Source organism: Leucoraja erinacea, chromosome 22, assembly GCF_028641065.1.
Source record: "Leucoraja erinacea ecotype New England chromosome 22, Leri_hhj_1, whole genome shotgun sequence".
Lineage (NCBI taxonomy): Eukaryota > Metazoa > Chordata > Chondrichthyes > Rajiformes > Rajidae > Leucoraja > Leucoraja erinaceus.
In genome coordinates, this window is record NC_073398.1 from 8,675,379 (window position 1) to 8,692,054 (window position 16,676).

At 45.5% G+C, this 16,676-nt stretch overlaps 1 protein-coding gene across 3 annotated transcripts; it reads left to right on the plus strand.

The window, feature by feature from the left end:
• The first annotated feature begins 504 nt into the window (after positions 1–504).
• On the plus strand, positions 505–16,404 carry LOC129707689 (uncharacterized). 3 transcript variants are annotated; one of them, XM_055652886.1, is made up of 3 exons: positions 505–775; positions 10,148–11,390; positions 14,857–16,404. In XM_055652886.1, exons 2-3 carry the CDS (start codon positions 10,200–10,202, stop codon positions 14,956–14,958), a joined length of 1,293 nt encoding a protein of 430 aa, XP_055508861.1. In that variant the 5' UTR covers positions 505–775; positions 10,148–10,199; the 3' UTR covers positions 14,959–16,404. The 3 variants fall into 3 exon arrangements, with proteins under 3 accessions (XP_055508861.1, XP_055508860.1, XP_055508862.1); XM_055652885.1 differs by having other exon boundaries at positions 505–675; XM_055652887.1 differs by lacking the exon at positions 505–775 and adding an exon at positions 3,995–4,172.
• Positions 16,405–16,676: the final 272 nt, after the last annotated feature.

The following is a 16,676-nucleotide window of genomic DNA, read 5'->3' on the forward strand; positions in this document are numbered from 1 at the left end:
CACCCGTTCACACTCGTTCTACCTTCTCCCGCTTTCTTATCCACAATAGGGGCAATTTACAGAGGGTCAATTAACCTAGAAACCCGCACGTCCTTGGGATGTGGGAGGAGACAGAAGCACCCTGGAGGCAACCCACACAGTCACAGGGGGAACGGGCAAGTTCCACACACAGACAGAATCAAAGGTCAGGACCGAACCCTGGTCTCTGGCGCTGTGTGGCAGCAGCTCCACCAATTATTCTGATCTGCTTAATGCCAACCACTGTACCCTTTCCCACTGAATAACCTCAAGGTCATCTTCTGTACTAAGCTGGGCCAATGTGAATGGACCTTTGTAAATAACTCTGTTCCAACACCATTCTGCTGCAAATACTATTCCATTAATCTTAGCAATGCCAAGAATGAGATGTTATGCAGATTAAATAGTTTATTGTCAACTGCCAGTACAGGATCAAAACCTGTTTGGTCTGTTTCCCAGCCAGGGTTTATTTACTGAAATAGAGTATTTTCCGTCTTGTTCTGGGCTGCGTATCTGGTTCGCTAACGTTACTTAAACCACTCCCGTCTTGCAATCTGCACAGGCAAAGAAAGATATGCTCCACTTCCAGTCCCTGGTTTCGTTTGCTGGAAGTTAAGAGAAAACTGACAAGTTGCAGACTGCTCTCAACTTGCAAAGGTAAATTTATTCAAATCAAATCAACATTGATAGAACTTTCTATAGGAGCGGCAGTGGTGTGTTTCATGCACTTGAGTCACAGTTTAATCATTAATTGGAGGTAAGTTCTCAGTTGTAAAGTGCCAGTTAACTACGGATATGAGGCTTCTAATCCATACATCAATATTAAGAGGATTTGAACTGTGAACATTTGCATAGAATACTTCGAGTGCAATCTGCAATATGCTTGAAATTGATTTTAGAAAGGGGATTTCACAGCCATGGACTATGGTTTGACTTGGTTCAAGGTATGGTATTAAATCAGGCTCTACAATAATCACGGATATTTAAACTATATATACGTCCCTGAGATACTTATCACAAAGGAGCAGTGAAATGTAAAACCCTGCATTAAGGAGATTAAATAGCAAGATAAAAGGGTCGGGGAGCACAGTTGAACTATAGAAAGCATCTTTGTGAGGTTGAATTTGAAGGGAAGATATAGAGTTAATGTCAAGACCCTTAACAGCAGGTACCGAGGGACCTTGGGCTTCCTGAAAGTAACAAAATAAGTAGATAAAGTGGTAAAGAAGACATATAGTAATGCTTGCCTTCATCAAGTGGGGCATTGAGTATGTCAGGAAGTCATGATGTTTCAACGTTATAGGAGTTTAGGTTGCATTTGGAGTATTGCATGCAGTTCTGGTCGTCCCATTACAGGAAGCATGTGGAGAATTTTGAATATCTGTATTGTTCTATGTTCCAAAATATTTTTTTAAATGTATCGATTAAGAAATGATTTTGTGGTGTAGATTCAGAGAGACAGACCTCAATCCTTCTGAAGGGTACCAACCCAAAATGTCACCTGTCCATTCCCTCCACAGATGCTGCCTGACCTGCTGAGTTCTTCCACCACTTTCTATTTTGCCGTTGAGCTCAATCCGTATTTCATCTGAATGGTTTATATTTTATGCTCCTTGCCTTTGAAGGATTATTTCCGCAAATGTAATTTGATTCCTGCTTGCTGGGAACTACTCGTGATTAAGCAAAAAACATTCTGAAATCCATTTAACGCACAAAGTGCTGGAGGAACTTAGCGGGTCAGGCAGCATTAGTGGAGGGAATGGACCTAGAAGTTTTGGGTCAGAACCTTTCCTCACAGAGTGCGTGGCGGGGGGGGGGGGGGGGGGGGGGGAGGGGAAATGCTGGAAAACAGAGGTGGGGGGGGGGGGGGGGGGGGGGGGGTGGGCAAAGTCTACTAAGTGATAGGTGGATTCAGAGAGTCAAGATCGGAAATGTCATCCATCCATGTATCTCCACAGATGCTGGCTGACCACTGAGTTCCTACAGCATTAAGCTCATAAGTTCATAAATCATAGGAGCAGAACTATTCATAGAACATCGAAACATATAAATTATTTGCAGGAGGAGGCCATTCGGCCCTTCGTGCCAGCACCGCCATTCATTGTGATCATGGCTGATCGTCCCCAATCATTATCCCGTGCCTGCCTTCTCCCCATATCCCTTGATTCCACCAGTCCGTAGAGCTCTATCTAACTCGGTCCATCAAGTCTACTCCGCCATTCAATCATGGTTGATCTATCTTTCCCCCTTAACCCCATTCTTTCGCCTTCTCCCCATAACCCTTGACACCCGTACTAATCGCAAATCTATACATTTCTACCTTAAAAATATCCATTGACTTGGTCTCCACAGCCTTAGTGTTTTACTCATTCTAGTATCTGCAGTTCCTTGTGTCTCTGAATTGATTCTATTGATTACATATCTCAAGATTCCCCAGTGATCCTGCCTGACCCGCTGAGTTACTCCAGCAATTTGTATCCTTTTTTTTGTAATGCAACATCATTGTTTCTACATTCTGGTAAACCTCCTCTGCTCCTTCTTCAAAGCCACCATAACCTTCCTGTAATGGGACGACCAGAACCATGGGCGGAAATCCCGGGGGGGACGGAGGGGGTGGGGGGCACATGCCCCCCATGTTTTCAGAGGTGGGGGACAATCCCCCCATGTTTTGTAATCCGGACTTTATCAGACGCTTTCTAAGGGCTGAATCGGCCCGTTCACGGGGCCTTTCAGCGACCGGCGCGGCTTAAAATCAAACTGCTGCATCGAGGTGATTGAGGCTCCCGATGTTGTAGCCCCCTCCTGCTGATTCGGACACCAAACCAGGTCAGCTCCCGATGTTACCGTCCACAGGGCCCACAACCGAAGCCTCACGTGAATGCGCATGCGCGCGCGCGCGCCCGTCAAGAAATCATGTGTCCCCCATGTTTTGATAGCGATTTCCGTGCCTGACCAGAACTGTACACAATACTCTAAATGTGGCCTCACCAAAGTCCTCTCCAGCTGCATCTTGACTTCCTGACTTATGCCCATGCCCTGACCAACGAAGGCAAGCATACCACACACCAAATATGAGAGTTAATGGACTTATTGAGGCAGATATTTCTGAGACAAACTACGGAATATTGTAAATTGTGGTGCCGATAATTCCCCCTCCTTCACGGTCAAAGTGAGCTTGAAAACTGGAAAATATGATGATAATATAAAAATTATTTGAAAGTAAACCTGAAAATTCATGGGGACAGGGACATCTTGTTTAGTTTAAAAGTTCAGCATGGAAACTGACCCTTCAGCCCATCGAGTCCATGCTGACCATCGATCACCCATCCACATTAGTTGTATGTTGTCGCACTATCTCATCCACTCCCTATGCACTAGGGGCAATTTACAGTGGGCAAATTAATGAACAAACCCGCACGTCTTTGGAATATGGGAGGAAACTGGAGCACCCGGAGGAAACCCACGCGGGAAAACGTGAAAATTCCGCACACAAATAGACAGCACACGGAGGTCAAGATTGAACCCGGGTCTCTGGTGCTATGATGTAGCAAATCTACCCGCTGTGCCATTGTGCCATCCTGATTGCTTAACAAGATTGTGTAAGAAGGAACTGGAGATGTTGGTTTAAACCGAAGATAGACACGCAAAGTGGGAGTGTCTCAGCGGGACAGGCAGCATCTCTGGAGGGAAGAAGGGTCTCGTCCCGAAACGTCACCCATTCCTTCCCACTAGAGATGCTGCCTGTCCCGCTGGATTACTCCAGCATTTTGTATTAAATATTCATTCAGGTAACAGTAGAATTGAGTGAACCTAAACTACTCAGTCACACCAGCAGCAAAATGGTATTACAGCCATCTTGGGATGAAATAAGAGCAGTGAAATTGAAACCAAAAACCCCTGCTCACAGCTCTCCAGTTTGTCACGTGGTCACCTTGACCGTGCCAGTGTAAACAGTCTAGCAGACGGCAGCTTGGGTCGACTGAGGAGGCACGGCCATTGTGGATTCAACTGATCCCAGGGAGTTGTTCCTCCAGCTCAGTTTAACTCCAGGACTGAGGGAATCTCTCTCTGCCTTGAGGCTCCAGTAATCAACCACCATGGGATTTCTGGATTCTGTCTCCCAGATCAACTGACAACACATCAAATATCTTCAGGTATCTTTGAAGAACGGGTAAAACTAACACAGCTAAAACAGCTCTCTCTTGAGCTTATGCTGCTCTTCTGAAGGTTAAATTAAATAATGTTTCTGGGTAGTGGTGAATTAATTCATCCATTAAGTATTTTTGACTGAGGGAGATGAGTTGAGCCACAAGTGGTGACACAAAAAGACTCTTGTATCGAGGCCTGGGAGATCACTTGCTCTCTGGATGGTTCAGCCACACGGAGTAAATATGACTTTAATCTTTGGGCCACTAATTGGGAAATGTATAAGGCGGTAGTGTAATAATAAGTGCGGAAATGCTTCATTTTTTCATCATTGGATTGATTAGGAATATAAAAATCTCACATTGAAAGTGGCCGTCGATGCAGAGGTTATGAATCGTGCAGGAGAGGATTGGGTAATTGGTTGAAAAAGCCGGACTATTAAAGGGATGATAGTTGATGTCCCAATTGTGTAAACGGGGCACAGAGACTTCCTGTGCTGTCAGCGAAATGACAGGTTGAAATTCAGCCTTCTCTCCGACATCTATAACTGGGAATTCTTCTCGTTCCAAAAATAAATCGGAAGTATCAGAAGGATAAAACCAGTCAATCAAAGTACGATTTTACCAGGAATGTAAACTGCTGGATAAGTAGATTTCCTTGTAGACACATGGAACTGCAGATGCTGGCTTTGCAAAAAAAAAAAAAAAAGACCCAAAGTCCTGGAGTATCTCAGTGGGTCAGGCAGCATCTCCATAGAACATGATAGGTGATGTTTGAATATGAAGGGTCCCGACCCAAAATGTCACCTATTCATGTTCTCCAGAGATGCTGCCTGAGCCGCTGAGTTACTCCAGCACTTTGCAGCTCCCCTGCTTTGAGCAGCCTTGCCATCTCTTCACATTTACTTTGTTTACTTTGCTGTAGTGACCACACTTCAACAGTACTTTGCGTCAAAGGGTTGTGCAGCACGGAAACATGCCCTTTGGGCCAACTAGTCCATGTTGACCAAGGTGCCCCATCTACACTAGTCCCACCTGCCCGGGTTTGGCCCATAGTCCTCTAAATCTTTCCATCCATGTACCAGTCCAAGTGTCTTTATCAAAAGTAGCCAAAAGCTACCTCATTGTTTGTGAACGCATTTTACTGTATGGGACAATTTAAAATGGACGAGCACACACATATGCACAAATGTGCACATGGACACACACACAAACATGTGCACACACACACATACATGGCATGCTCTTACGCTGACATGAAAACACACATGCACGCATATGCACGTACACACATGCACCACGTCTACACCTATACATGCACACACACACATGTACACATATACACCTACACATGCACTACTTATACACCTACACATGCATGCGCACACATGCACCACATATACAACTACACATGCATGCACACATATATATACACACACACCCATACACACACGCACATGTGCACTCATAGATACACACACCCATGCACAGACACATGCACATAAACCATGCGCATGTGCACACACACACACACACAGACAGATGCCTCTTCTCTCCATATCTCCTGATCTCCACTTTTTATCCTTCCACCTCTGGCCTTTGTCCACCCGTCTGTTAATCCAACCCTTTCATCTGTATCCACCTAGCACTTGCTTGGATTTGTCCCACCCCTATTTCTCTTCCACCTTTCTCCCTGCTACTCCATTCAGTCTGCAGAAGGGTCCCGACCCGAAACGTCACCTGTTCATGTTCTCCAGAGATGCTGCCTGACCTGCTGAGTTACTCCAGCACATTGTGTCTCTCAATGAACAGTGAAGTCCAGGGTAGTGTTGTAGAGCAGATGCATTCAGGAGTACAAGGCCATAATTCTCTGAAAGTAGCAGCGCAGGGAGATAGGGCGGTGAAAAATGCTTTCAGCACGCTGGCCATTAGTCAGGAATTGAGTGCAGAAGTAGAAACAAGGAACTTCAGGTGCTGGTTTACAAAAAAAGACATAAAGTGCTGGAGTAACTTGACAGGACATGTTGCCTGATCCAATTGAGTATAGAAGTTGCAGATGTACAGATGTTGGTGTGACCCCACTTGAAATATTGTCACCCTACTACAGGCAAGTTGAAAAATAGCACAGAGAAATGTTACGAGGATGTTGCCAAGACTCGAGGAGCCTGAGCTATAGGGAGAAGTTGGGCAGGCCAGGTTTTCATTTCTTGGAGGTCAGGAGGCTAAGAGATGATCTTATAGAGGCAGGGCCGGATTTACATATAAGCTTCATAAGCTTAAGCTTATGGCCTTGAGATCTAGGGGGGCATCGGCAGGGCCGGATTTACCTATAGGCTTCATAGGCTGATTGTGAGGGGCCTTACATAGGGGATTGGGAGGGACCTCACAAGTGGAATAGCCTAGGGCCTCTCTTCATCTAAATCCGGCCCTGTATAGAGGTATATAAAATCAAGGGATACAGATAGGGTGAATGCACTTAGTGTTTTATCCAGGGTAAGGGAATCAGGAAGCAGAAGACATAAATTTAAGGTGAGCGGGGCAAAATTTCAAAGGAACCTGAGGAGCAACTTTTTTTTCAGAGGGTGGTGTGTATATGGAATAAGCTGCCAGAGGAAGTAGTTGCGGCAGGTACTATTTAAAATTAAAAATGTTAAAGCATTTAAAAGACATTTGGACAGATACATAGACAGAAAAGGTTTAGAGGGATATGGGCAGGTGGGACTAGCATAAACGAGACATCTTGGTCAGCATGGGCAAGTTGGGCTGGAGTGCCTGTTTCCATGCTGAGGCAATGGAGTGGCATGGATTACTGAAGCTGAGTTGAACTTGCCCAGTTTGGTTCCTTGTGTTTGCATAAGGCATAGAATATATCAGACTCAAAGTGCCAGAGGAACTCGGTTGGTCATGCAGCATCTGCGGAGGGAATGGACAAACTACGTTTGAGCTTGGGGCCTTTCTTCAGGAGGTTTCAGAGTTCCTCCAGCATTTTGTTTTTTGCTCCAGTTTCCTGTGTCTGTGTGGAACACATCAAGATGACCACAAGTGGTACTTTAGATTGTAGACTCGCGAGAATGCAGATGCTGGAATCTTGAGCAAAATACAATGAGCTGGAGGTCTTTAACAGGCATTTGAACATGGGTTAAATTATATCGAAAACATGAAATTGTGTTCATTATTACTGTGAATGACGTGGCAGAGGGTGAAAGGTGACCATTTTGTTCCTGTAAGTGATAAAGCAACAAGTTGATGAACAACTTCCTGCCTCCAGACAAACAAGGAAACAAAATGCTTGAATCTCTGGTTAAACGCGTTGAGCAGCCTAATGTCCCTCCCCGCCCACATAGTTCACTTAACAACCAGATTAAACCATGATAGACTTCATTTACGGCCAAAACTATTTGTTCAACGTTACAAGTTTGGAACAGTATTCAGAATTTCATATGTTGTGGAGTGTTCAAGAAGATCATCGATGAGTAAACTGAAAGTAGGCTCCTCAGTTTGGGGAAAGTGAATTTTAAGCAGATATTTGGTGTCTTGCAGAGAGGAGTGGGGGAATTAGACCGTTGGCTACTTCCTTCAAAATGGTCAAAACACTTCAGAACGGGTGAAAAACGACACCATGCTTACCCTTTAAACTAATTTTTATTTTGTTTTTTTTTCCTTCTTAGAGGCAGCACAGTGGCTTAGCCAGTAGAGCCGCTGCCTCGCAGCACCAGAGACCCAGGTTTGATCCTGACCTTGGATGCTGTCTGTGTGGTGTTTGCATGTTCTCCCATGTTCTGTGTGGATTTCCTCCTGGTTGCCCCACTGCAGAAAGAATGGGGAGGCTTTGAGAGGATGCAGGTTTACCAGGATGCTACATGGATTAGAGCCTATTAGGAGAGGTCAGATAGACTTAAATTGCTTGCACTAAAGTGGTGGAAGTTGAGGGGAGACCAGAAGATGGCGGCGCGCACAGTCGCAGCGGCCCCTCGAGAGATAGTCGGAGTATTAAAAAGTATGCTCCGGTATTCCCTGGGAAACGTCTTCTCATTTTGCACTGTACAACTGTTGCTTTGCAAGATGACGATAAAGGTTGATTTGATTTGATTTGATTTGATTTAGATAGATGTATGTAGAATTAGGAGAGGCATAGATAAGGTATACAGTCAAAACCGTTTTCCGAGGATGGAAATGTCAAAGACCAGAGGGCTTTAAGGTGAGAAGGGCAATGTTTAAATGAGATGTGTTTTTTACACGGAGCTTGGTGGGTGCCTGGAATGTGCTGGTGGTAGAGGCAGATACAACAGTGATGTTTAAGAGGCTTTTAGATAGGCACATGGAAATGCAGAGAATGGAGGAACATGGATCACATGCAGGCAGAGGAGATTAGATTCCTGTGCTGGACTGTTCTGTGTTCTATGTTATAGGTTCCATAATTGTGCCTCCTAATGTGCTCTGTTGCTTCTAAATCACAATCCCTTTTCCTACCCTTCCCCACTGATATAACCAAGTGTACCCTATAAGTATTTTCCAGATCCCGCAATGAAAATGATCTCCTTCTATTGTGACCTCCCCACCTTCCTTACATCCTCAGAGGATTTTTTGGCACAAAAGTTAAACTTTAAAAAATTTAAATGCAAGCCATTACACGTTAACTTATAATTGTTGTTGAAGGTCTCAAGGTTTCAAGGTTTCAAGGTCAGTTTATTGTCACGTGTGCCAATTAAGGTGCGGTGAAATTTGAGTTACCATACAGCCATACTAAGTGAAGAGCAACAAGGCACACAGCCACATAAAATAAAGGTTAACATAAACACCACATTCCTCACTGTGATGGAAGGTTATAAACTCCAATCTTCTCCTTCTTTATTCTCCCGCGGTTGGGGCTGTCGAACCATCCGCAGTCGGGGCGATCAAAGCTCCCGCAGCCGGCGTTCCGCAGCCCTCGTGTGATCGAAACCCCCGCGTCGGGACGGTTGAAACTCTCCGTGGCTTGGAGTTCCCGAATCGGTTTCTAATCAGAGGCCGCGGGATCCTCGATGTTAAAGTCCACAGGCCCACGGTTGGAGCTCTCCACAGTCGTTCCCCGGCAAAGGGATCGCAAACTCTGCGATAGTAAATCTGTGGCACGCCAATGGTCGAAGTGCCGGGCCGGTCTCCAAGAAAGGCCGCGCCGCTCCAAAACGTTAGGCTGCTGTGGGGACGGAGATACGATACGGGGGGAAAAAATCGCATCCCAGCCCCCCATCGCCACCCCCCACATAAAACAAGCCAAGGAACACTAAAACACACTCTTTAACACGTACTTAAAATAACAAAACAGAGGAAAGGACAGACAGACTGTTGGCGAGGCAGCCATTGCTGGCGCCACCCGGTGGTTCAGTGGAACGTATTCACAAACTGGCAGCTTACAACCCCACGGTATGAACATTGGATTCTCCAATGCCAAAGAATATACCCCCAGACCCGATCCTCTCTCTTTCCTATGCCCATCCTGAACACAGTGTGCACATATTTCTCCTACCTATTCCCATTCCCCATTAGTCACTCTGCTCCTTTGCTCTCCTGCATACATTCATCTCCCATTCCCAAGTTGCCTATTCCCCTTCTATTCCCATCCCATCCCCCCCCCCCCCCCCCCCCCCCCCCCCCCCCCTCCCTGGCTTTACATCTCACTCCTCCTTCTTCTCTCCCATACCCTTTTGTCTCCTTTTCACTCCTAGCCTTTGTCACTTATTCCACTCACCTACCAATCAAATGCTCCCTCGCATGTATCCACCTATCACCTGCCTGACTTTGTCCCAACACCACCTCTCCTTTCCAGCTTTCTACCCCTACACCATCCGTCTGAAGAAGGTTCCCCCAGCCCGAAACATTGATTGTCCCCTATCTCCACAGATGGTGCCTGGCCCGTTGAGTTCCTCCAGCACTTTGTATTTTGCTGAAAATTCCAGCATCTGCAGTTCCTCATATATCCATTTCATAAACTTCTTGTTTTTCAGATTGTTCTGATCGGACTGGCATAACCCTGTTCCCTGGACAAGAACAATTAAGATGGAAGCTGAGAAGAAGGAATTACCAGCAGATGAACTCCCTCCACGTCAACAGAGTCCCTCTCCCAGCCTACCAGCTCCGTATGGATGGCAATTGGATTGCATGGAAGTAGAAAGTGGTGCACCAACAGCATGCCCTCGGACAATGCCCAGACCAGGCCACATTCAACAGAGCCCAGACGCTGAGAATGCAATGAATCCGCTGCCTAATAATGAAATGGTTTCGCCACCTTACCCACCATTGTATCTGGAGTGTCAGCAAGCCCATCATACACCAGAGACTGCCGGTCATGGAGTTGACTTTGGGCAACAAGGCAAAGTGAATCAGGAATCATTTGTGTCCCCCAGTGAGCAAGATGCTGGGTGTACAACGGATCTGCAGGAAAACCCTGTAGGTTCGAACCTCCCATCAAACCGAAGTCCCCGTTTTCAGATGGATCCTGAAGTTGAACGTCCTGCAGCAATGGTAGCGGGAGGTCCACGAGACCTGGCTGCCGTGCAAACACCAGGCACCAAAGCTGCCCCCTATCCACTTAGTCCCCAGCAAGTGTTATCCCCAAACCCAATGAATGCTGCTCTTCAAATGCCAACTCCACCGAGGCCTTCCTTGGGAAAAATAGGTCCCTTGATGAGTTTTAATTCTGACTGGTTCTCATTCAACCAGCCAATGCCACCCGTTGAGGCAGAACCTTTCCCGACTCCAGGCGATGCTCATCGCTTCAACTCTGATCTCCAGCAACAGGCAGGTGGTTATCAGCAAGAGGTTACTCCTCAGCTTCAAGATGTCATCCCAGCCAGCCCTCATTCACCCAAACAATCTCCAGCAACTTCTAAAATTGGCCCAAGTAAAGAACCAGAACATCAAATACAGACAGAAAGTATGTTTAACCCTTTCATACAAACACCAAAAACTGATGAAGGTTGCAGCTCCCCTGATCCTCCACAGATGCCGATTGGTTTTGAGACACTGGGACAATCAGTGACAAACATCAGTGACCAAAGCGCAGGCACTACATCGTTCCCTGAACCACCAAATACTTACAAAACAGATCCTACTTTGAAAGAGCCCTGGGGGCTTTTTCCGCCGGCCTCTTCCGTGAATTTTCCTCAGCCTGATGTTCGGACGGAGCCACCAATCCCAATCTCTCCCATCTCCAACCACAAATCATCGGCACCTCCCAGAAAAATCACTGTAAGTAATGAATGGGAATGGGAACGTTATCAATCTGGAAGTGGAGGTTTCATCATAAAATGATACAAAGTGTTGGAGTAACGTGGATAGATGACCTCTTGGGTCAGGAACCTTCTGCAGACTTCAAAATATTCCATGCTCTCCAAAGATGAACTGACGTTGAGTTACTCCAGCACTTTGTGTCTTTTTTTCGTAAACCAGCATCTGTTGTTCCTTGTGTCTACAGCAGTTTTATCAATCCTGTAAGTAATGCTTTGTGAATGGTGATATTATCAGTCTAGAAGTAGCAGTTTGATCAATCCTGTTAGATATCTGCACTGCCAGAGAGATGTTGTAAATACTGAATTTCAGTAAGGAATTAAATGTTCAGCTGCATTTAACACTGCTCTAATGATCTGATAAAGATTTACAGTGTAGATAGAAAACAGTCAGCCAGGGGAAAGTGCCTAGCAGAGGAGATGGAGGGAAATGGATAAGAGGTGTATAAAATCATTAGGGGAATGGATAGGATGAATGCATCAAATATTTTACTCATTATAGGGGAATTACTGTAAGAACCAGAGCATTGGTTTAATATGAAAGGGAAAAGATTTAATAGGAACATGAGGGGAAACTGTGAGACTACTATCTATGTGGTGTTTGCAAGTACTCCTCGTGACAGCGTGGGTTTCCTCCGGACACTCCAGTTTCCTCCCACATCCCAAAGACATGCGGGTTTGTAGGTTAATTGGCACTCTGTAAAATTGCCCCCAGCAGGTAGACAAGTGGATGAGAAAGTGGGATAACATAGAACTAGTGTGAATGGGTGATACATTGGGAAATATGAGCACTTGGAACCGCTACAGATAGGATCGACACTGCTCAGGTCCAGGAAACACCACATGCACATCCAAATCTTGCTCATGAAACCATTTCGCTATTTTACTGCAGAACCTGGATTGGTGACGTTTCAGGCCGGGGCCTTTCGTCAGTCTGAATAAAGGTCCTGACAGGAAACGTCACATATCCACGTTCTCCAGAGATGCTGCACTTTGTGCCTTGTTTCTACAGTTCCTTGATTTTCTAGCTAGTTTACTGTTTGTTTTAAATATATGGCTGTGACAGCACGTAAAATGCCAATTGATAGCATGTGTCATTTGAGTAGAGGAACATAGCAAAGACTTGCTTCGTTACAATTCAATCAACGCTTTTGAAAGCTGCAGCAAGCAGAGTGTTAAAGTTTGGAAAGACACCAAGCGCTGGATCAGACAGCACTTGTGGAGGAAATGGATTGGCAATGTTTTGGGTTAAAATCCATCGTCAGACTGGTTGTTGTACGGGGGGAGGGGGGGGTGGGGGGACAAAACCTTGTGAGTGATAGGTGGATACAGGTGAGGTGGGTTGATTGGCGACAGTTGGACTAAGCCACAAAGGCTAGAGGCGAAAAGGAGACAAAAAGGGCGTCAGATAAGGAGTGAAATGTAAGAGAACCAGAAGACATAAGTTTAAAGCAAGAGGGGCAAATTTTAATAGGAAGCCGAGGGGCAACATTTTCAGAGAGTGGTGGGTATATGGAATAAGCTGCTAGAAGTGGTAGCTAAGGCAGGTACAATAGTAGCATGTAACAGAGACTTGGTCAGGTATATAGATTGGAAAGGTTTAGGGGGATATGGACTAAACATGGGCAATGGGACTAACAGATGGGGTATCTTCATTGGCATAGACAGGTTTGTTCCATGCTGTCTGGCTCTGGGACTAGGAAAAAAACTGGGCTTTTTTTACCTGGAACACAGGAGGATGAGTGGTGACATTATAGATAAAGTCATGAGGGGCTTAGATAAGGTGAATAGCCACATGTTATCACCTCCAGGGTGGGGAAATCAAATGCTAGTGGGTGTGGGTTTAAAGTGGGAGGGTATTTAAAAAGGATCTGAGGGGCACCTTTCTCGTACAGAGAGAGGTGCGTGCATGGAACGACCTTCCAGAGGAAACGGAAGAGGTGGGTACAATTACAACATTTAAATGACACCTGGACAGGTACAGGGAGAGGAAAGGTTTGGAGGGAGATGGGCCAGGTGCAGGCAAATGGTACTAAATAGGTGCCACTAACCTGGTCGGCATGGAGTGTTGGGCCAATGGGCCTGTTTCTGTGCTGTATAATTCTATGACTCTACAAATACTCAACACTATACTTCCACCGTGCAGCAGTAAAGAGGTTGGGGTCACTCATTGATACTCTCAGAAATGACATTACTGCAAACCACATGGATTCCTTCCACAATCCACACCCACTCCTTAATCCTATTTTCAGCAAATAAAAACAAGATCAGGCAGCATCTGTGGAGGCAAAGGGACGGTCAACGTTTCAGGTTGAGAGACCCTGCATCAACTCGACCCGTTGAGTTCCTCCAGCAGTTTGTTTTTTTACTCCAGAATCTCTGCAGATTCCAGCATCTGCGGTGCTTTCATCTCCAAGAACAAGATGGTGATGTTGAATTCACATCCAGGTCCATTCAAAACAATCACTGTTTCTACTACATGGAGAGGCATTGATAGGGTTGACAGTCAGATCCTTTTCCCAGGGTGGAAATATCAAAGAGTAGAGGGCTTAGCTTTAAGATGAGCCTTGCCACTCAGCCTCCTGTAGCCCAGGTGAAGGAAAGCCCCGTCTTAGAATCCTACCGTAATAGAGACAGCACAGAAACATGCCCTTTGAGCCAGCAGGTCTTTGCCAACCAAGATACCCATTCAAGTATGTATTCTAGAGAGAGTTCGATACAGCTCTTAGATCTAATGGAATCAAGGGATATGTAGAGAAACCAGGAATGGGGTACTGATTTCGGATGATCAGCCGTGATCATATTGAATGGCAGTGCTGGCTTGAAGGGCCGAATGGCCTACTCCTGCATCTATTTTCTGTTTCTATGTTTCTATATCCAATCTGTTAGTCCCATTTGCCTGTGTCTTTTACACAGAGGGTGGTGGGTTCCTGCTAAGATAATCTCAAGTGCCTTCACCTGATCCATTCCATGCACATCCATGTGCCTATCTAACATCCTCTTAAATGCTACTATTGCATCTGCCTCCACCACCACCCCGGGCAGTGCATTCCACGCCCAAACCACCATCTGTATAAAAAACTAGCCCCGCATATTTCCTTGGAACTTTGTTCTGCTCACTTTATAGCAAGGCCCTCCGGACTTGGTTATTTCCACCTTGGGTCAAAAGTTCTGACTGTCTACCCTATCTGCACCTCTCATAATTTTATATACTTCCAACAGGGAGCTAATGCACTCTTAATTAAGACAGCATTATGGTAAACCACTTCTGCAACCTCCCCAAAGCCTCCACTGTAATGGGGTGACCAGAACTGCACGCAATACGCCAAAAGCGGGCCGGCGCAAAGACCAAATGATTGAACATGGTAGATGTTGTATTGTTACCGTCACTGCATTAACCCACAACTCTCTCCTTTTCCTGTTCAAAGAGCGACCAGCCACAAGAGGAGCCAAGCGCGAGCAGTCACACTGAGAATGATTGTACTGAACCAAAGGAAATGAAACTGATGCCACATCCCACCCTGAGGTAATCGCCACCATACCTGCACATCAAGTGGTTCTGATGCTGGAGCACTGCTCCCAACTCAAGACTGTTTTATTGATCCAGTATACTGGCTGCTCTTTTGATCTTAAAATAACTTACTTTGGTCGAAAGGTGATATGAAATATTCTCCAATATTAAGTAACATCCTGCTTTTATCCCCCTCTCTCCCCTGTGTTGCACCCAGGTGCAAATCTGTTTCCCCAACTCTTTGCCACCTCTTTTCTCTTCCTTTCCGACCCCCGTTCCCTTCACCCATATACATTCCTCTGGCTTCACATTTCACTCCTCTGCTCTCCTTCTCTTACACCCTCTTGTCTCTATTTCACCACCAGCCTTCATCACTTACCTCACCCCTCTGCCAACCAAAAACCCTTCCCCACCAGCATCCTGTCTCCTTCCATCCACACACCCCTCCCTCCGGCTTTACATTTCACTCCTCTCCTCTCCATATCTGACGCCCTTTGGTCCACTTCTCACCTCCAGCCTTTGTCTCTTAATCCACCCCTCTGCCAAAACCCCCCACTCACCTGTATCCACCTATCACTCGCCAGGCTTTGTCCCACCCCCACCTCTCTTTTCCAGCTTTCTTCTCTCCCCCTCCCCACTACAATCAGTCTGAAGAAGGGTCCCGAACCAAAACGTCACCTGTCCATGTTATCCAGAGATGCTGCCTGATCCGCTGAGTTATTCCAGCACTTGTTTTTTTTTTGTCTAAATCGTAAATAGTTAACTTCTATTCTGTACTTTGCTGGTAATGCTACAAAGTGACCCTACAAAGTCCACGCATCTGAATTTGACGTTATTTAAGAATGATAGAACAGGCCAGTCCTCAGATTTTTAGAATGCGGTACTTTTGCCCTGGTTGTGTACAATGTGTTTGTCCACCACCCGATTCATCTCCTCAGAACCTGTCAGAGGAGGTAGTCGAGGCAGGTACAATAACAACATTTACAGAACACTTGAACAGGTACCTTACATGGATAGGAATTGTTTGGAGAGATGTGGGCCAAACAAGGGCAATTCTACCAGAATGCTGCCTGAACTACAGCATATTAGAGAGTCTTACAAGCTTGTTTTAAGTTCACAGACAGATGTCCATTCTGTACAAAATGGAGTCATTTGAAAACAAAATGGAGTCAGTTGTCCTCCCAAAATGGACGCTGTACTGATGCTGTGCCAAGATTTGAGAATAAGGCTGCCATTGCAAAGTTTACCAATAACTTGTTATTGGTTTCAATTATAGATGGGTCCAGCCTCCATTGTTTCCCTTAGGCTACGGATCTTTCAGTCAGATTTAGAAGGTGTGTTTATTGATAAGAAATCATTGTATAATTGTACTAACTTTTCTTTGTTCGAAGAGTTGTGCGACAGGGAAGCTAAGGTGTATAGCTTCCAGCACACTCCCGCTAATGAATAAAATAATCTTGCCTTACTTTGTCTTTGACTTGTCTGTAATTACTTATCAATGTTGGAGGGGTTGGACCAACATAGATTGTTTTATCCGGAGCGTAGGAGGTTGAAGGCAGACCTGATAGAAGTATAAAAATTATATGAGGCATAGATGGAGTAGACTGTCACAACCTTTTTCCCAGGTGAAAAGGTCAAAGACAATCGGACATACTGTAGGTTTAATATGAGGGGGTCAAAATTGAAAGGAGATGTACGGAACAGGCGTTTTTTACACAGAGAGTGGTGGGAGCAGAT